The sequence below is a fragment of the Varroa destructor genome, unplaced genomic scaffold, assembly GCF_002443255.2.
Source record: "Varroa destructor unplaced genomic scaffold, Vdes_3.0 BEIS01000001.1, whole genome shotgun sequence".
In the NCBI taxonomy this organism is placed as follows: Eukaryota; Metazoa; Arthropoda; class Arachnida; order Mesostigmata; family Varroidae; genus Varroa; species Varroa destructor.
The window spans coordinates 76339944-76361188 of NW_019211454.1; the positions used below are offsets into that span (position 1 = coordinate 76339944).

Sequence of the window (21245 nt, forward strand, 5' to 3'; positions counted from 1 at the left end):
TAATAGTAATGAAGTGAACGTTGCACGCTTATCGAAACTAGGATGTCTTTTTTTGCATTTTCAGTGTCTATGTACAAAAAAACATTTGTATTCTCTAGAAGGTATAAATATGTTACGATGTTCTTTCTTTGAATTTCGTTTAAAACGAAACACTCTTTTCATACGCTGTGGATTAAAAAGCCAATGAGGTTCTATTTCGACATACTTATATGAGTGACCAATGTTTTCAAAACTGAAACGCATATATATATATTATATCTGCCTGCGGAAATGTTAGTATCTCCGGTACTGATATTTAATATTTACGGTGTGTGATTTACAGTAAAAACATTTTTTTCTGTAGGAATATTAGTAGACCGAGCTGTGCACGTAAGAGATTACCTCACAGCCCAGTCTCAACAGGCTGCCCTAAGGTTGCTTTTAACGTTCAGTGAACTGGATCTGAGAAGTCCAACGCGATGTGACCTAACAATGGTTGCGATTGCTGAGATGTGGTCGTACTATGCTTTAGTATATATATATAATAGTCTATTTTCGGTGAAGTATGCGTTCTAAACCAGAGTGCTGAATATGGAACCTTCGAGCAGCATTATACATAAGCATCCGTCTTTAAACCACCAGGGTTGCATATTGGCAGCGAATGATAATGTAGCGGCACATGTTTACAGGGGCATCAGGATAGTACGTTAGATTTTTCATTTCTGTGATCATGGGCTATTATGTTATGTATTCCCCGTTATTGTTCACAACATTCTCCCATTTTTTGAAAAATTCCTCTCGCCAGCAGTAAGTTAATTTCGTTTAGAGGTAGTTTGTCAATCCAGTTTTGAATTGTTGATCCGTGTCGAAGTCACAAATGGAGAAGGTGATTTTTTATTGGCGCAAGGTTTGCAGAATACAAGGAAATTTTTCGTGAAAGGTCAAGAGGATAGCTTTGGTGATGTTTGGAATAAATGACAAGTATATAATGACCGAAGCCGTTTTTCCTTGAACAGCTTGGTTGACCCGATGCGACTGGGTCAAGTAACTGGTTCGTAAAAAGCAATTCTTAGTAAATCAGGCCTTCGCGTTCTCACCAAACGAAAAGCATAACCTTTTTTAAAAGACGATCTAGTTCGATCTTGGACTCTGACTTTTCTTCTGCAGCCACTCCTATCGATTTTTGGTTCATGTTAACGTACAGAAAGTATTTCTGATCGCCGTTAACAATTCTGGGCACTATGGCCTCGTGAAACTCGATACCGGGAGAAATGATGATATGCAGTATTAAGCCTCAATTATTGGGCTCAGGGATTTCATGAGGTGCTCAAGCTGTCCCTTGAAAACATTAAGGGCTTGAGGTAGTTGACGGCGGTTGTGTGGCTGCAGCCCATGCTTTAGGCCAATTCCCGCGTTGTTTATCGGCAGTTTTTTCAAAAGTGTCTTCAGGTGGCCGCTATCAAATTCAGACAGTCGGCTAAAGCCGAAAGCACACTCTAAATCGAGGATGCTGCTTTCAAACTCGTACACTATTAGTGAGCAATCCTTTCACCGATAACGTCGTTACCGTACACAAAACAAGTGCTCCAAACTGGCTTGGCAGCGTCTTAGCCTCCACGAAAGGTATAGTATAGGAAGTGTTGAAAGTATATTTGGTAATCCACCTTTAAGGAACTCTTGGCTTAAAATCGCACTCTAAAATATTAGAGCACGTTAATAATGCAAAAAGAGTGTGTTTGAACATATATCAAAAGTAAATAAGAAGTAAGAAAAGGTAAAGAAAAAATTAATTTTCAAAAACGCCTGAATCTTTCTCACACGAAATAGTTACCATAAGGCTTTTAGCGATCCATTCGCCTTAGATTAGCATTAGATTACAGTGGATCGTTTCACGAGCGACCGGAGAAATATCAACGAATGCAAAATCAAGCATAATTATCGTATACGACAAAATGCGTGCTCATCCGTTGTTGGACTAGAGACTTTTAGAAAGCGAAGTTCTCAGACCAGTCTCTTAACGGTGAGCTCATATTAATACTTTATCATGTCCGCAGCGTTCTTACGCGTCGAAGAAAGTTGTACACTTGTCTTTACTAGGACCGATCCCATGAAAAAATGAGAGGCTTTTCGATAGTTTGACTTTAGAATGGGCGTACACTTTGCGATGGTTCCTTATCTTCGGCTCTTTGAATGACTCGCTATTTTCTTTGCATGGTATATTTCATGCTTCTTCAATGTTTGGTGCTTCGTTTTGCCCCTCATGATGTGTCACTGAAGTCCCGAATTTATTTAACCTAGTGGAGTGTGTGATTCGGCGATAGTTTGTGAATACTCGAGACACTATAAGGAACAATTTGGCAGTTGTGGTACAAGCAAAACAATCTCTGCAATACTATATAAATGATACCCATTGGATGTACTGAAGAAGCTAGGAAACTGCCTGTTCCTACTGCCTTTTAAACATTGCTGCCCAACAAACAAACTGCGTAAACATTCTGAGCTGCTTTGCTTTGACTTTTAAATTTATTACTGCTATATATTATAGCTGTGTAATCATATCCTACCCGTTTAAGGGTTAAATAAAAACAGACCCCTTCGATTTCCCCTTTTTTCGTAGCAGACGTAAATATACTTTTATAGAAGAATGAGCTATGCGGGTTAGAGCAGTAACCAGCACTCTTATTATTATCACTCTGACAAGCATAGAGGCAGCAAGTTTAGGCTTAGTTAATGTAGAGATTGGCCAAGAAGACGCGCCATTATTTGCCCGACTGGTCTGAGCTATTCGGTAAAGAAATACAATGTAACCACAGTCAAAATTTGTTGTTGGTAGCAAATCCTTTTCCAGACGGAAATGCTCCATCGAAACTGAGTGCGACCACCAAACTGTTATAGTTTTAGCATCTTACCTAACATAAAGAAATTTTATTCATTAGAAATGAGAAAATCGTCCCGTTCAGAAACGAAAGGAAAACTGGAACAACAAAAATGCCTGCCGATGAGACATACTTTTCGTCGTTAGGAATCTTCAAAAACAAGTCTGTCAGTCACAAGTCTGTCAAAACAACTAAGTCTATGAGATAGCATTTGAAAAGATGATATATCAAACCACCTAATAATTTCACGGACCGTCAATATCTCCGCGGTTTTTTAAATGTGGGACCTGTTTCTCTTTGTTGTATAAGCACATGTGATGCTGACAAGAAACGACGCTGTCACCAGAGTAGTGTCCTTAGACTGCTGTAAAAAGAAAAGGCATTGAGACGTGTCATGCAGTGATCGCTCACCGCGACATTTACGATTAGTAAAGCTAGGTTTTTGTCATTAAGGAAAATAGGAAAGAAAATTAGAAAAGATTCTCGACGCAACGATGAGACCAATTCGCGGACCAAGCGCAATGCCTGTGTGGGTAAGAATCCTCTGGCTCCATATCGAAATGAGTTTCAGCGGTCTTAAATCAGCCTAATGCCCCCGCTGAACTGTTCCCAAACTATGTCCGTTCAAATAGGCTAAGCAATGGGCAGTTGAGGCTGAGAATGCGTTCACGTAGATCACATTTGAAGACTTTGTGTAGTAGAGCTCAACATGTCTACAAACTTTCCTACAAACGTAAGTCCTACGTAATACAGCAGGACAAACGTCCAAACAAAGTAATGATATAACTATGCGATTCAGTTAGCATACTAACAACAAATTCAAAGTCTTAAAAGCTTAGTTTACAAGAAGGATTAATAGGATAAAAGCTTTCGTTAACGTATGGCATCACTGCCGAATCGGAGAGGGAAAAGCTAGCAGAATTTTACTGTTGCCGTGAGGGAAAATCATCGGCTTTCGATGAAAGTCAAACCTATACAGTATACGATTTAAGGTCATGATGATGAAGTGTACAAATCATTTGTAGAAGATGCAGAATCAAGGTACTGTGACTCTACGAAAAGCTAAGAACTCATGTCAATCTTAGAACACCTCGGCAGCGGAAACACTTTTTGTAACCTCTGACGCAAAAACCTATCCATCTGGTGCTGTTCAGCAGAACGAGGAGAACACAAGAAGTTCGAAGAATCTAAGAAGCTCAGGGAATGTGATCAATTATTCAATTCTTATGTACTGACCCATGTGCTTTCGTGAAAGCCAGAGTGGGCTGCAGCACGAAGAATAGTACACCTCAACACCGAGACGGAGTAGTCCGACATTTTGTCAAGAACAGGCGAAATGAAGAAAGATGGCATATTAAGGAATACCTACGCCATTTATGGCCTACCCCGGCCAAGGAGGTGGCAAAACTTTTTAGATAATGTGAATGAAAATATTGACTGACCAGCACTAGGTCATTTATAAGAAGTGATTTCACTTTTAATATGTCTACTAAACTGTTTACACGAAAGCATTAGAAAGAAATGTAAGTGAAGAGTAAAATGAGTTATAAAAACTTTAAGTTAGATATTCTGCGAAGATTTTTGTGGTGTTTCTCAATTTGCTGATGCAAAACGAAAGTCAGCCGCAATATTAGTTCCACGTCAAAACGAATCTTATAAATTCAACTGTGAGGATAAAGTATATAGGTCTGGCATTGTTGTCGATTGTTCTTGTGTATTTTGTGGTAACAATTATGTTAGCAGCAAATGTGAGAAAAATGTATTTAAATAAAGTTAATGTTTGAGAAGAATTACTTCGCTGACAACGACAGCATATCAAGCTTACGCACCCACCTAAAACGTAAAGTATTACGTGGTAATGTATCCTAAAAGTATTAGTTTCAACGTGTTCTTTTTTAATGTTAGCAAGAATCTTGTAAAATGTTTTAATGTTGTAAAAAAAGAACAAAACGACCTGACTGTTATTTGCGGTATCCTTCAGCACCAGCTTGCTTAACTTTTTGAGGTTTCAATCAAGGCCAGGTTAAGATTGCTATTTAGCGTGAGCTTCGTTTTGATTTAGCACCTATCCTATTTTACCTTCATTGATTATTTTTCTGTAAATGCTGACCTTCTTTATCTATCCGCGACTATATTACCATTATTTTTGCTAGTTACTGCTCACAAACGTTAGGTTCATGTAAGCTTTTTATCCTTGTCTATAGAAGATGGGCTTCTTCTAGTCAAGCACTAAAGAGGGAGATGCGTTTTCTGCCCCCAGTCGATGGCATGTGTTGGAATCTTAAGAGATCACTGCTTCGTCACTTTCATCCGAGCTCTTTCTCCTAGATCAACAATGACCCTCTGAAGATTCCCAAGACTAGTTTACGCGTTTCGACATTCTTTTACTTTGGTCTCTGGTAATAAACATAACACCTCTCACTGCATAGAATGCAACTCTATTCTATGCTTATGATCCGAAAATTTACGGTCAGTCGCTCTTGCAAGAATCTATTGAGATGTTATGGTTTTTCCCACAGAAAATGTCTCTATGTTTTAATATATATGCACTCTCTACCAAAAGTAGAACAATACACGTCAATTACGCATAATTATTAACCCGTTTCGGCTTTAATATCATTATCGGCAATAATATCACAGAAAGAACTGATCATTAGAGCTGATAATATTGCGTTCACTTCGATACTAATCATAAAATAACAATATTATTATCATTAAAATTCATGCGTTCCCTAAGACTCAATAAAGCCGTAGGTGACTAGAAAAAGAATAGTGCACGACCAAAAGCATCCTATACCTAACAATACCAAAATCTTGAAAAATTCTAGCGGAAATAAAGTATGGCTTAGACGAGAAGTACAAATATTCTGTTAGAGCTAACTGAACATTTTCAACATGTACATGATATTAGAGCGAAAATATAGGTTGTATGCCATTGGACAACCCGATGAAATGGGAAAATCAAGGGAGTATTGAAAAATATATAAATATTATCAGCAATGTCGAAGATCTAAGCTTTATTTTTTAGTTCATTTGATGAGGTACAGGGTTCTTCCTACTGAATTCGTTTGGTCATCAGAAACGATGTCGTTTTCAAGGTTAGCTGCAACATATAATACATATCCCGACCACTGACGTAAAACCTGCCAGTTGCGTCTTAAAGTTCTACTCAAGTTGAAATGTATTTGTTGCGATTTGTTTCAAGGCTTACTAGCAGCGGTCTATTGGTTCTCTGTATGATCGTTACTTCCGAAAATCCCTTTGTCGACTGATCCTTTTTCAGCACTTCATAGCGTGTTCTCCGTTCAACAACGTCCGGCTGCGCCATGTTCATGTGCTCTGTATTAAAGACACATGAATCGTCCGGTGACTGACGGTTGCTTTGCTCTTTGATCGATAGTCAAGCATGCACGTAGAAACAGGCACTTCTTGTCACAATTAAATTTTTCCAATCTCGTTTTCACATCCATTTCTTCGAAGCGTAACGCACACCTCTAGTGCCTGTCTAACGGCTTTTCCGTCAATACTTCTTTTCCGAAGTGCTTGTATTGACTGTTGCCCACGGCCGGTGAACACTCTATCGGCTGCGATCACTAGTCATAAGCGTTGCATTCGCGGCTTCACCTGTTGGCACGACTAAATTGTGCAATCAGACCGTTGACTTTATTTGGCCTACTCTACAACGATATATACTTATGTCTATGTCGTCGTTCAAGAACTGCAATTTAAAGTTGGGTCTTGGAAGTTCTTTAAATCAATGAGACGACATGCCTAAGGAGCTGTGGATCGCTAAATCTATTTGAAGAAGACGAACTTGATTAAGTTATAAAGTCAATGTGTAAGATCGAACGTTGCTAACGGTTGTACCACTTTCAATCGCCAAATTTGACAGGTTCAGCCTTAAAAAAGCGATATATCATAAAGTTGGATCAAAAAAGCTTCAGCTATGCTGTTTTCCGTAGGCAATTGCTGTGATAAATAACACGCACTTGTCGCATTAAGCTCACATTACAGATGATAATGTTGTAAGTATTAATTCTATAAAGCGTCTGCCTCAGAATATCTTTACAAATGGCGTTGCTACACAAGCAAACACAAAATGCTCGATTATTTTGATAAATTTACCAAAGTATCATCGTTTATTCTTGTAGTGTAAAAACCTAATCCTACGCACTTTGCTTTTAAAAAAACTTTGTAAAAAAAATCTTAAGTTGCGTTAAATCGCATTAATGGCGAACTGACTCTACAAATGCTTCCTAGAAAAAAAGTGCCACCGTCTGTTTATAATTATACATTGTCCAAATCTATCTAGTCAGGTCGAAGACAAAGCATTTTTAACCCGTTCCTGCCACTAACATCTGAGCAAAAAAAAGCGACAGGATGATATCGCCTCTTGAGAATTTGCACCCATAGATTTACTGCAGTTGCATATAGTGGTTATTCCTTAAGCATGAGGATTTTGGCATGCTTACAAGCAGTAGTTTTATTTGCTCAATCAGGTAGAAGTGTAAGGAAGTAATTTTAACTGCAAACCCACGACCCCGTCGCAGTTGCTCTTCGACCACTGGGACGAGTATACAACGTTAGTTTAGCCTGTTGGCTTGAGTTTTTACGTGATTGAACCTTATAGGACTGAAGTGCGAGCTCTTCCTGCAGCGAGAACCAGATTGTATTGTATGGCAGGTCACGTAGGTTGGCAGGTATGTTGTAGTGGATGAGAGGCTGGCATAGAAAAATTCCCTATAGTGTTCTAGACTACTGCATCAACGATTTCGTTCTAGCAAACTAGCTGTGAGTCTCTTTGGCCTGGGGTAAGAGATGCAGACCCGTTCATTTTAAACTTCGACGCAAGACTGCGTAAAGAGGTCGCTGGTGGATGCAGCACAGCAGCCGCATCATATTACTGTAAGCATTAGGCCTCGGAATGAGCTTTTTTTCAAAAAAGCTTGATGACTTCAGTCCTTTGGCTCAGGTTAATTATTAAACGCAGTTTCTGTCGGCTTTTGTGTCACTACTTCGTCCGTATCTACGACTTATTTGTAACACAAACATTCGAAGTTCACGATGTTTATGGAAATGGACGGTCCTGTATGAAAATTACTGCATAAAACTACACTTAAGCGTAGCTTTTTAAAGCATGAGTGGCCAGAAATGATACATCGTGTTTGTTTTAAGCAGTTATTACGGTACAGAATAATTTTTAATCGGTACAATATGATGAAAATAGAGGAACGAGATTTTGATACGTATACTTAAATACAGTGAAGCCGCTCTAAGAAACGGTATTTTAATGATTGCAACACCCCTGGTCTGCGAGCATTTTTTCGCTGTTGTGTTGGTCGGTGCGTATATTATATTTTTTAAGATAACGCATACCTTCTAGTAGTAAGGGCACTTATTTAAGTATTCGGGATAATTAAAATGAGCTTCCCAATTTTTGTTCGAAAGGAAATAGAGATTAGCTATTAGGTTGAAAAGCAATAGGCTTTATAAATGAATTAGCGTTTTGCACACTAACTAACACACCCTCGGAAGAAGAATTCTGATTAAAAGGAAAGTCTCGAACATCCCATAGACGTAACTTAACACTACAAACCTCGCATTATGCTGTTTTTTAGCTATCTTCGTCCCGTTTAACATAAAAATGGAGTTAGCACATCTGTGACGTGGGTGTCTGTAGAGGCAAAAGATTGGGTGAAAAACTCTTTCATCCTCTAACATCGAAGAGCGGCCTCCGCCAAGTAAAAAAATGTTTTGGGTTACTAAATTATCACATTTATTGATAAAAAAAAAAAAGCTAGTTTCAATGAGTCTGATGGCTTGACCTACCATGCACTACCTGCACAATTAGCTAGCAGATTTTGCTCAGAGTCCTTAGGTGGGTTGTGGTTTCGATAACAAGGACTTCCATGACCAGGACTACCAGCTCTGGAACACCACGTGAACTCAAATAACTCGGAAGATTAATAAGCTATTTAGAAGCCCGTTTTGTCCACTTTTAGGTATATTTGATAACATATTACTTATATCATATGGAGATTTATTTTCACACGGTGTTTAGTGGATTACAGTATTTACAAAAACATCTTCCGCCGGGATTTTGGTAATCACAAGTACAGATGATGAACCCATGGTACGCATAACAGATTATTAACAGATATGGCATGTTATCTTGAATACTTCTTTCAATTCGTCTTTTTTTTAGGAGGATTGGACTAATTAATACATTTCACGTTCTATTAGGCTCTATTAAGATTAAACTTATCTAATGTGGGCCAAGTGTGATGCTCGATCTCAATGTGTGGACTTGATCCCGTTAGGACCGTTTTCCAGACATGTTCAATTTTTCCCCACTGTCTTTCTATGCCAGTGCGCAATTTGGTTTAATAAGACAACCAACTAGTTGTAGGGAGTAACAGATGCCTATAGATCAGTTGGCCAAGGCCGTTATAGTCGTTACGTCAGAGGAATCAAGTCATGCCAAACTGCTACCCGCTCACTCTGTGGATCCAACCCAGTAGCATCGTTCTCGATGTCTTTGAATGTAGCTATTTTTATTTTCATTGGCCTTTTTTCCTTCAATTATTTGCTTGCCAAGCACCCCTTAATAGGTGTATATGCCATACCAAGCCTTTGGATCCATTTGCCGGTTAGGCTTTGATGTCAACTGATATGTAGGTTATTTACGTCTGAGTGTTCCAATGTACAGCGCATGATAGTACGTGGAAGGCATTATTCTTTGGCCCTTCTGACCAGAGAACACAAGTTCCTGACGGGGCTCACCCCATTCTGAGCAGGTGTGTTTGGAAGTGGCCATGTTCGGTTTAGATTTGTATCAAGAAAAAAGCTTGTTTCCAGACCTTACCAACCAGATCTTAATGTACCTTTGAGCCTAATTTCTAGCAAATGGGTTTGTAAAGTATTCCGTCTCTCGTTGCAATTTCTTGATCAAATCGTCTTTTATATATTTTATTAAGTTTTCCCATGGCTACTGTCTTTCCCTCACTTTGAGTTTCCTTGGTATCGTTCCCGATAACACAAAAATTGCAGACAAGTTGATCGTGTTGTATTATTGAAATATTCTTAGTGCAGGGGTTCGTCCAGCGTTCCGTAATTGTCCTGTATGTATATTTTCAGCAGCTGCAAGTTGGTTGACACAGCAGCTCCAAAGAGAACAATACCACTTAGCAGCTATTACGGAGAATTTTTTCTTTCCATTGCTCAATCTATGGTTGTTTTTGCAACGGTTCTCCTAATATCTGTTATGTCTTCTATTGCTTTATCCAGCTGTCTGTGATTTTTGTCTTTTTCGCCTATATTGATAGCAATTTTAGGGCAGCTTTTTTGCCTCTTAATAGAACAGTCTCAGGCTTAGCAAAAGCCCGGTTTATGCTTGATTCTTTCAGAGATTCGCCCAACGTATGATTTGTTTCTTCTTCGAACTCTTCTGTAGTTACTGGTGGAACTGTTCTTCTTCAAGTGGTTCCCTCTAGGAGTTGCTATTGAAACAACTTAGAGCTATCCTTTGCTTTCCTCCTTTTATAGGTTTACATGTATACTTTTTTTTTTTATTGTTTTTCTTATCGTCTTACATAGATGCACCCAGTCATCATTCTAAAGTTCGAGTAAGAACTCTTTTATGCATTCATCTTTTCCGCTGTGGTCTTCATGGCTCTCTTAGCTAACCTATAATAATTATTTTCAAATGTCCTTGTATATCCCGCAGATCTGGCTCGCTTAAGCTGTCTCTTAAGTCTATTATAATTGCTTTTTCTATTTGCGATGGTATTACTCTACAAATATTTAAGGTTAAACTAGTCCATCTTCACCAGCCCACAGATTCTTTCAGCAAAGTCCTAAATACAGCATATTACGGTTGATCGTATCGCTTTACTGATCCTATAATAACATTGAATGTTTTTCTATTGTTTGATATCATAGGATTTTAATTGGAAGAGACATTTTGATTTTAGGCGTTACCAATTGGCAGAATGTCTATTTTCGCTGTAGTCAAATATGATCCAGTTGGTAAAATCTGCATATCTTGAAGGGAATGTCCTAAGAGGGTTATAAACGGACCCCTACATGGCAGGTACCGATTTTGTGTTAAACGTAACCATATCATTCATGGCCATTTATTCTTCTAATACAGGGACTTTCTGGTTCATGTGAAGGCACCCCAGATGACTGAAGCAGCATTATATTCCCGGCGATGACGATTGGTATCTGGTCGGCGTCTTTGCTGATTTCATTGGGCACCCATAAAGTTATTAAACCCGTTAGAGTTTTTGGAGTATGAGCAGAAACAATTCATGTGAAGCCCTTACCTTGACCACTGTTGCTGTACTTGCCCTTATATATTCTTTGTACAGATATCCTGTTCTATGTCAGTTAAATTGTAGCCATTATCTTGATCTCGAACTGGTTTTTTATGCGGCTTCGTCTCAGAGCAGTCGCTTTTGTTGTGGCTATTTCTCCAGGGAGTATATGAGCGGCCCTGCTGCAATGGCAGTCGAATTCTGATCATTATTAACATCTGATCTCTAGTCGTTTTGCTTTTCATTCGCTAGTCGATTTGGAAGCTCTCTGTTATATGTCGTTTCCGAAGTAGTGATCTTATCTCCCCTTACTGAATTCTGTGTTAATGCAATGTCGGTATTTAAGACGTTTCGTGTAGTTGGTCGCACGTTTCTCTTAACCGCACTTAAAGCAAGGAAGATGTCATGCGATATTCCAGAGTTGCGCATTTGTGGAGTTTTTTTATACGTGATCTGTAGACTTGTGTGCCCCGTCATCCTGTAACCCACTTGTTGGTACTGAACACAGTGTATGATAGTAATTGACTCCGCTTTAAGGTGGGAGGGCCAGTCGGTGGTCATTCTTTTAGTTGCCAGTACTTTGTTCGCCGCTGTCCGATAGGAAGGTTTAGCTATAATAGATCATCTGCTCGTGCTATCTTTTAGCGACGTTTAAGTTGTGTCCTTGGACTCCCAGAGCGGAGTTATCAGCGGTCGTTTTTCAACCAGATTTTTGATGACAATGGAATTTTGGCATGATGTGTCAATCCTTGTTTGACCACAGAAGGCTTTTACAAAAGCTTCTGAGGCAACTAGTTGACTTTTTTTCGTCGAACATATTTTTACGTTTCAGTTCTTTATTTCTCTGTAGGTTATTTCGACACTGTGATATTGGGGTAGACATTTTGTTGTAACTCATCGAATGAGGAACTATCGATGTCGCGCTTAGCGATAATTGCTATTTTTTTTCCCAAATTATTATGTGAGCTACCTAAAAGAGAGCGTTTTTAGCTGGCGTATTTACTGATGAGGGTACTCCAAGAAAGAATGTTATCTTCCTCAGAACGATAATCTTATTAAATCGTATAGCTGATTGTCTTTGTAGTTCGTTAAATTGTATTTTAATATTGTTTCGTAGTAGGTTTATAGAGTTTCCCTCGCATGTTAGAAAGACACGAAGAGGGCCTTTCTCAAGGATAGGATTGCCAAGTCTTTCCTACAATCACATTTTGCAATCTTTTCTAGTAGACAATTAATTTTGCCATTGGAGTAAGTGTGGGCTAAGTTCTCCGGTACTGTATGAATCGAAAAATTCGTTTGAGATCGTCGGGCGGCGCAGTCTTTCTCTGCTCCTGCCTTAACCGCTAGTTTATATTCTTCAACAGGTTCCCTTATATTAGGCGCCTATTTTTTGACTTTCTTGTATACATTTTAATTAATGCTTTTGTTTTGTAACCTTGTTTTTTCGTTCCAAATGGTGACCAATTTTCTGGTTGGGATCGCAGGTTCTCTAAACCTCACCAGAAAGCTCGCTTTGGCGACTTAACGGTAGCAGGATTACGTTTCGGGGTCTTCTTCGTTAACTTGTGTGGGTATTCTGCGGGCGTTTTACCTTTTTCCTTATTGTCCTATGACCTTTATCAGGTGCTCGTAAGAGGCTTTTGAGAGGAAATTTTCTAACGAAGTTAAACCTCTTTGTTGGGTTGTAGAGTTACATCGTAACATTTTTTTTATCTTGTCAGTACAATTCAGAATAAATACCCACTATACAAAATAGCTCACGCGACGCCGACCTAAGTGCTTTTTTAAGATATACGTTGCATATATGAGTTAATAGTTTAAACATCCAGCAATGTGAACTTTTCGCGGCATGGTAGCCTTATATACAGTACTAACTTTCAGTAAAGTCAGCTATCTCTTCTGTCGACACACAGCACCTTCAATATACCATTCATGATCACTCGCATTTTCTACTAGGCCGGCTAACACGGTCACCGTTGGCTACTACTATCAAAGACTTTTATAAATCTGAGCAGTTTTCAATAAAAGCTCTTTAATAAAATATTGAACAAATTATGTATATATATATATATATATATATATATATATGTTCTCATATATATGTATGTGCGAACTAACCCAAGAGCCGATTAACAATTTTTTTGACAGAGTTTTCATTTAGCACTTGTTTTTGTCTGCCTCTGTTTGCTGCATTTTGCTTTTCTGCTGTATTATCAAAATGTAAAATGAAGACTTCTAAGCCGTCAAGTGATTTTTTAAAAATTGCCAAGGGCTCTTCTTTTTAAGGTAATAAAAGAATCTTTTAAAGTGTTCCCTTTCCCTTTTGATTTGTTGTTGTTTCATATAGTTCGAAAGTACCCTCTCTGTATTATACACTCGCACTACTTTAACTCTGTAGGCTGCTATTGCAAAAAAGTGGCATTTTTTATACTTATTCTATTTTTTTGTCGAGATCAAACAACTGCTTAAACCTGTGCCTTCCGCAGAGAGAGCTCTATGGGAAAACCAGGTCAAACAAATAAGGAATTTCGACAAACACGCTCGTCCGTATAGTAGCTTCACGCCACATCTATCTATCGGTTAAACACTCAGTATGCTTTTACATGCGCGTTTTCAATATGCCCTCGAATTACGAAATACGGCCAGATTTACGCTATCTGAGATGACATTTCGTTTGCATTTTGTATTTTTTTTGGGCCGTGAATTTTTCCGATGATGGCGTACATTTCATAATCGTCTTAAGTAAGATATTATCTTAATATGGTATTGCCCTCAGTGAAATATGTGCAATGTACGAAGCAGTAATCCTGACCCTCATGGACAACTTCCGTTGACCGTTCTCGCGGTTCTCATAACTGCTGCGAGACTGTAGCGCTATTACGTGTCCTACTGGAATATAATCGACCAAGTTTTGACGAACACAAATTAAATAATTAGCCTTAGATAGTCAACTTTTGCATATTTTGTATTTCGACGAAGTTCCTGTGGGCTTAAAAGATGTGGACAAAGAATCCAGAAGCTTATATTAGATTTATGTAATCTACTTAACCCAAGCTAAGGTGAAAATTTCAGATGGCCATTGAAAATCTGTCCCATTTACCAACGTCATTGACTGGACCAGCTGCCTAGCTTTCCTTGCTGCGTTATTTCTATGTTATACTGCTCGATTAAATTTCAGCTCAATTTCTGTGTATGTGGGTGCAATTGACAGTGCGCTAGCGCTTCAAAGTACTGATCTTGTAGTTTATGCAATGGCCAGTAATATTCGAATGCACAATAGTGCTCAAATCATTTACGACGGCGATGTGTTTATAATTTATCATTCCATTTAAATGATATATCTTCTAATAGTTCTCTTCTACTCTCTTCTTTGATTGACCGTCGTAAGTGTTTCGGAAAAAATTAAAAAACCAGCCACTTGTTTCTTAAATCGATCAACTGCCGAAAGATTATCTCGATCCTATCATAAGGTCTGTTTGTCAATATTACTTATCGGTAGAAAGAAACGAATAAACTCAAATGTGGGCGCAGGTTCCGTACCATACGCCCTTGCTGGTTACAAACAAACTGTTCACAAACAAGCACGGAGAAGGGGAACTTATGCGGTGGTATGTTGTTTCTGACAAATAGATGATGGTTCCCATCGTCACGCCCTGTTCTGCGGGATGCCTTAGGCGTGAGGGAGACAGTATTGCAACTGCGAGTCATAGGGTGCCGCTGAAAGATACAATATGATTCTGCGTTTATGAACAGGGAGAATTTTACGTAGTACCTAATGGCAACTTTGGCAATATATCTAGAATAGTTAAGTGATAACACGAAATGTTTAGGACCAATGACCTATAGTTTGAAATCAGATTTGCAGCTATGGAACGTTATATGTTAGTGGAACATCGCCGAACAGTGGATGACGGCTTTTCCTCAGACGTGGAAACCAAGTAGTATTTCTGCAGTAATGACGCAGGAAATACTCACACCATCCGTTGACTTTTTGAAGCAATATAGAAGGTTCTGGGGAATAGCTGAACATTTTGAAGTTCACTGACACTAGCCAAACAGTGAAAAGGGGCGGAATTGACTTGCTTGTGAGCTATGCAAGAACCAAGTACCTCATATTGATTGTTTGCTATCTTACTAGGTCCTGAATCGAGTATGAAGAATTTTAGATTCAACGATATACGATCTGCCTCAGGTGAGTGATTTTCGAGAACTCAGGCAGGGTGTAAAACAGCTAGTAGCGAGATGCTTGTATGCGAAATAGCAGGTGCTGGAAGAAATGCTTTAATTAATCATAACGTTCGGTCGCAGCAAATAGGCTTAGCAAAATGTTTAACTCTGTGTCTAATTGCCATGCAACCGCAAGCACACTTAGCACTGTTAGCGCTGTCTACGGTACCTCACGCAGATTACTTGTCTATATATATATTTATCGGAACATAAATCTTGACAATTTGTAATTTAAGCACAACACATATTTATTCTAAAACAGAACGGGAAAGTAACAACAATCCAGCCCTTATAGTATAATCTTATTCTATATTACATTTTGAAATGAACCACCACCGAATGATTCGTCCTGCTGTGCCATTTGACAATCACTGGAACTCGAAAAAACTTTAGATGTAAAGGAAAAATAGAATTTGAGATATGACGAGCTAGTCACGATAAAAAAAAAAGTAGAGAACAAGAAATCTCAGATATATTCAAATTATGTAGTAGATCGTCCGATACATATGTGGGTTGAACCGAGAAGAGACGCACATAAAATCCACATGTCACCCTTTAATGTCTCCCTGAGAAGCTCCATGTGCCTGTATAGTTGCTTGCTTATCGCCCTCAGTTGTCTATAGCGGATATCATCTCGCTGCCATCGGTTAATCGCTTCTAAGGCCGAGCATTGCTTGATGTAATTTTTTACGGTAATTATTGCGAACGGGGTAGTTATGCCAACTTCAAACTATTCTATTCCAGTCCTTGTTCAAATTAAGTTCCCTGTCGTATGAGATAGAATTCTTGTCTCAACCTTCTCAAGTGGCTTTTAAGGTAGGACAGTTCTGCGTTAATTAGTCTTTGTAGTAGTTACTTAGGCAGGTAATCCTTTAGTTGAAAAAAGTCACAGGTCCCTGGTTCAAGCCTCACCGATATGTTAATCAATAAGTGTGCTTGAATAAAGAAACACAGCTTGATAGCGGAGCGACAAATATAATGATTAGCTCTTATTCTTCTGTCATTTGTAAAATAGCAGATCTAGGTCATATTGTATACCATAATGCTTCCAGTACTTATAATCCTCCAAGCCAAGTTTTCCTTTTTTGTTGCCATTGCTTGTAATTCAGCTTATGTTGAGGGGAGTTGTCTCGTACACGATATGTTAAAAATGCTCGATACTATAGATCGCCTAGAGAGAAAACGGTCATGCACGGTACACACGTCACGTGATACACAACAGATTAGAGAAGCCTACTGTATAATAAACTGGTTAAGAGATTGACGAAGATGAACGGTACCGTCGATAGCTCTAAGACCGGAGAATACCGATTCCAGGGGTAAGATAGGTGAGACTGGCGTCAGGATGCCGATGTCGGGGTTATTTACCTGGCATATAAACTCGTCTGAAGCAATGTCGACTTAGAGAGCAGTGTCAATACTTCATAAACAAAAATCTGTACACATTCGTCCAGATCGTTTCCACCGACGTGTACAAATCACTTTGATAAATAGGATCCGATGAATTCAGCTCGTCGCTGTGGGTGTAGCCCTTGCGCCAATGTCATCTCATTTCATACATGACTGCCTAGCATAGTCTACCTTCTCACACGACTTACGAATTGCTCAGTTACTTATGTTATATATACATAGAGGCATAAGATATTTATCTCGACATGGTATTAGCGCTCGAGAGCTCTGACCGACCGACCGACCGACCTGACCTCGCTTGCCTTTCTATTTACCTTCATTATCGTTCATCAAGAACTTGCTTGCAATCTTCAAACTATGTAAAGAAAACGTTAAGTTTGGCACGGAATTCAAGAAACTATTTACAATAACCAACAATTTTTCTAGTAGTCATACAGTCATAATCCTATTAAGTGTTTGGACTCAAAGCGGCAGTAGTCAGATTTATGTTTTTTCAATACATATAAAAATTATTAGTGGTGGAAACTCTGGTTTGACTGATGATGAAAGAAACAATGTTTACCCGCATCCAGTGACGGAAGTGTGACCGTTTATAACAAACATGCCCGCGCTTCAAAGAAACGTTTGATATATTATCTGTATATATATTGCCTGATAGGAGGTCGATAAGACGAGCAGGGTCATTGTTGCCCACTAAACTTTCCGTAAAACAACACGAATTTGGACGTAGCCTTCAAAAGAAAAATTTTAACAACAATACTAAAAGACGATAGTACGAATCATGAGAGGGATTAGAAACTGACTACTGCAAGCAATAGGTTCCGATACCGTCCACCTCCTAGTCCAAGGAGTCGGTACTGTCAAAAATCAAAAAAATGTACGCGACATCTTCTACTCTTAATGAGCTGGGTAATGGACGATCTATAGTCTATTGTTGAGCAACATTACGAAATAACTATGGTCTACGAGTCAGTTAAGCTTCGAGATGAATTAGATAATAGCCTCTTTATGCCAAGACCGATGCAGCGCAAACAAGTGTACCTTTGCAAGAGGTACACGAAATCTCATGATACATAGACAAATAGTTTTAGAGTACTTAGTCCGCGAGCAGACCTTGTCTTGGATGATTTTATCGAACCGCAGTCAAGATGAATAAGTCCAGCTACTGGTCAAATCATTGGAAGCATTCATACAGTTCTTGGAGGAGGTCATTTTCACTGATCTGTGTAGCCCCATATCAACATCATTCATATTTACCTATTCTGTCTAACGGGTGACCAGACCTCTCTGCTGTGTCGTGATCGTATGACGTGTGCATTGCAAGGTGTATTGTTAAAGGTATGTGCATAGGCAAGCGGATCACTGGCCGCAGTTGGTAATAGTGGTTTTTGGCCATCAATTCAACAGAGAGAGCCGCTGTGACAGCAGTTTTTGTGTCGGTCATTGCTACCGGTACGTCGTTCCCCTATTACAAATGAAGGAAGCCGGTTTGTCTCGCCGCAATAAAAGTACTGAAAAAAAAGAATAGAATACAGACATAATATGTAGCACGACTTTAGAAGTCTCAGTTTATGACAGGTGTCGAAAGGGTGCGCAATAAGAAACCCGTTATCGCAAAAGAGTTTACATTTCGATCTGCAAAATCCTACAAAACGCAACGAAATCCAAGCGGTGGATCGCATATGGCAAAAATGTGCAAATTGAAAAAAACGTGCTCCACGATCCGTACAAAGGACAAGACTGATGTCAAGGTAAGCGATGTTATGTATTTGACAGGATTGGGCAGAAATCGCGCATCATGAATTGCTGCCGCCTGGAAAAACGATTGATTCGGCTCTTAACTTTGAGACTATAATAAGCCATTAAAAAAATTCGGCCAGAACTATCGTCTTGCCCCATGACAACTACCCAACGAAAATGGAAATTCAATGGTAAAATTCAACGCAGCTGTTGTATTGCTCGGATTTTGCACCATCAGACTACGGAACTACCCTAAAGGTGTTAACTCAGTTTTAATGGAGAGATGCAGGAATCACTTGTCATAGTTTTTGCTTAGAAATCATAAACGTTCGACACTGACGAGATTATGATACGACCAGAAAGAAACGGCAAAAAGTCCTCAGTCAAAGCAGCGCGTATTTAATTTAGTGATATTATTTCTCTGCAATGCAGCGTGCATCATTTTGCGTGTGAACTGAATAATACATTACCGTATCGTTATAACCTACCATATATGTTGAAATTCGTTTTTGAATGCAATTCAGACATCCGTTGCTAGAGTAAACTAATCTCATTTATGCCGTATCTATTACAATTATGTGCTCGTTCAATGGCATCAATGTGTCTGTTCATACAAAATAGCCAAATTTCGGAGCGAAGATATCAACATCTTTATAATATGATTATTTTAAAATTAGAAAAAAGTTAGAGTAATGATAATTAACGGTGCTCTTATTATCTGGTTAGCATGAAGACTGAAAACCAGTCCAGAATGACTGCAACTTGTCTATTTTTACCCAGGGATCATTCACAGAAACGACCACTTCTTAAAGTATGTTAGCCGGTTTGTGAAAACGTACAATGAATACACCTTTGAACAAAAATAACTATCATTGGCGCAGTGCCATACGGGTGCAGCGTCGTCTGCGCCATAAAATAACGAGCGGGCGCCATCACTGCAAAACAAACATTAGAGCTTTAACTTATTGACACACAGTTTATGCTCAGAGAACATCCTTTATATCAAAAATGAGCATACGAAAATAGGAATTTTAAGGCACGTTCTAAAGGCATGCCTCTTCAGAACACAACGTATCATTAATGTTAACATAAATAGCTCGATTCGTCAGGTAGCTTCCCACCTAATTTATGGAGCAAGCGTCTACTCTTAAACTATAATGAGCTTTACATTTAATGAGTTATGAATAACCAAGTGTATAATAACCAGGAATAAAAAAGTCCAAGTAGAAGAAGGCAATGCTTAGCCCTGGATGGCTGTCTTTGCACGGGCCTATGTTGATCTGAATCAAAGAGCTGTTTAAATACCGGACAAACCACAATGTGCTCGACTATATACTTTTTTACATCTGTAGGCTATAGATTGTTGACCTGTTGGACTATAATTAGTCACATAGGGCTTGGCGCACTTAATTGGTGTGATCAGCTAAGCCTGTGATCTCTTCTCTTAGAATTGAGCCTTTATCTTGCGGAGGAGCTCGTAAGAAAGCACGCAACGCTTTTTTTATAAGGCGAAGGAATCTCCTCTGGGAGTGAAACTACAGAGGACAGGAAGTTCATCCGACTTGCGAAAAATCAAATTTGTTAGAAAGGGACACCGAAAATTGTTCTCACATAAGATACTCTTCTTCCCTGGAACGTTGCAGAAAACAAAGACGGAACCGAAGAGTCTCTAAATGCATCAGCTTCGTCAAAGAGATCAGAGACTAGGAAATTATAACCAAACTGAACACTGGAAGTTCGAAACGCCACTGTATCTCGACTTTTCATTCTTCAGTTCAATCAACAACCTAATTGAATTTCCATTAAACAAAAGAAAAGATTTAACTAGTTGGCACATTGAAATTATAATTATCTATTAATTAATATATAAAATTAAATTAATATATAAAATGAGAAAGAAAAGCAGGTGCTATCCCCTAACGAGGGTAATTCCAAAAACAGTTTCTTCATACACGAGTGTGTATGCTATCTGGGCAATGGCCTGGCTTAATAGCTAGTCATTATCATATAAAATGGTATGAAACAAAGCCGATGCCATTTCCCTAAGGTAAATGGCGCTTCTATGACAGAAATTGCCCTGAAGACACGCAAGCAGAGTCTTCGTATAGTTGGAATTTAGTTATTAACAAACACAATTATTAACATTTTAGTAAAATCACTGAATCTTGTAATAGCTAATGATGTAGACGTCGCCAAACAAAAAATCGGTTTGTTGGGGAGGTCTCTTAAAGCTTAGTCACAGAGCAGCGTCCGCAAAGGCTAACGGATCTACAACTGAGAATTCTGTATGTAGACTTATTAGGCAGTATACAAGCAAGATAATTGCGTTTCATATAGACATTGTAGCTCTTTGTCAAGAAACGCTAATGGACCTTTGCTCAAATGACGGACTGAAAGAAGTAAGAAAGAAGGCTTTTACTGCGACACCAAATTTCGGTTAGTCACTTCGGACTGCATGTGAGGAAGTTATGAAGAAGGAGGGCGCTCCCGACGTGGCCGCTTCGAAGACTAAGCTAGCTAATTTACGGCGAATAGTGGAAAAACCACGACGACAGAGACTATCGGAAAACTACGCACATTATAAGACAACAAGAAATAAAGCTATCGAATACTTATATGGTGTTTAAGAAAAAACTTTATAGACAGAAAATAAAATTGAATCTGTCAACGACCTCTGATTGGGTTGCCGCATTTT

At 38.9% G+C, this 21245-nt stretch overlaps 1 protein-coding gene across 2 annotated transcripts in view; it reads left to right on the top strand.

Moving 5' to 3' along the window:
• The first annotated feature begins 17492 nt into the window (after positions 1 to 17492).
• LOC147759112 (uncharacterized) overlaps positions 17493 to 21245 on the top strand; it is a 68984-nt gene continuing 65231 nt past the window's right edge. The window contains exon 1 of one of the 2 annotated variants that reach the window (XM_086982122.1): positions 17493 to 18561. In XM_086982122.1, the coding sequence (XP_086838248.1) occupies positions 18382 to 18561 (180 nt within the window). In that variant the 5' untranslated portion in view covers positions 17493 to 18381. The remainder of the gene's footprint in view (positions 18562 to 21245) is intronic. The other variant, XM_086982126.1, reaches the window with a different exon arrangement.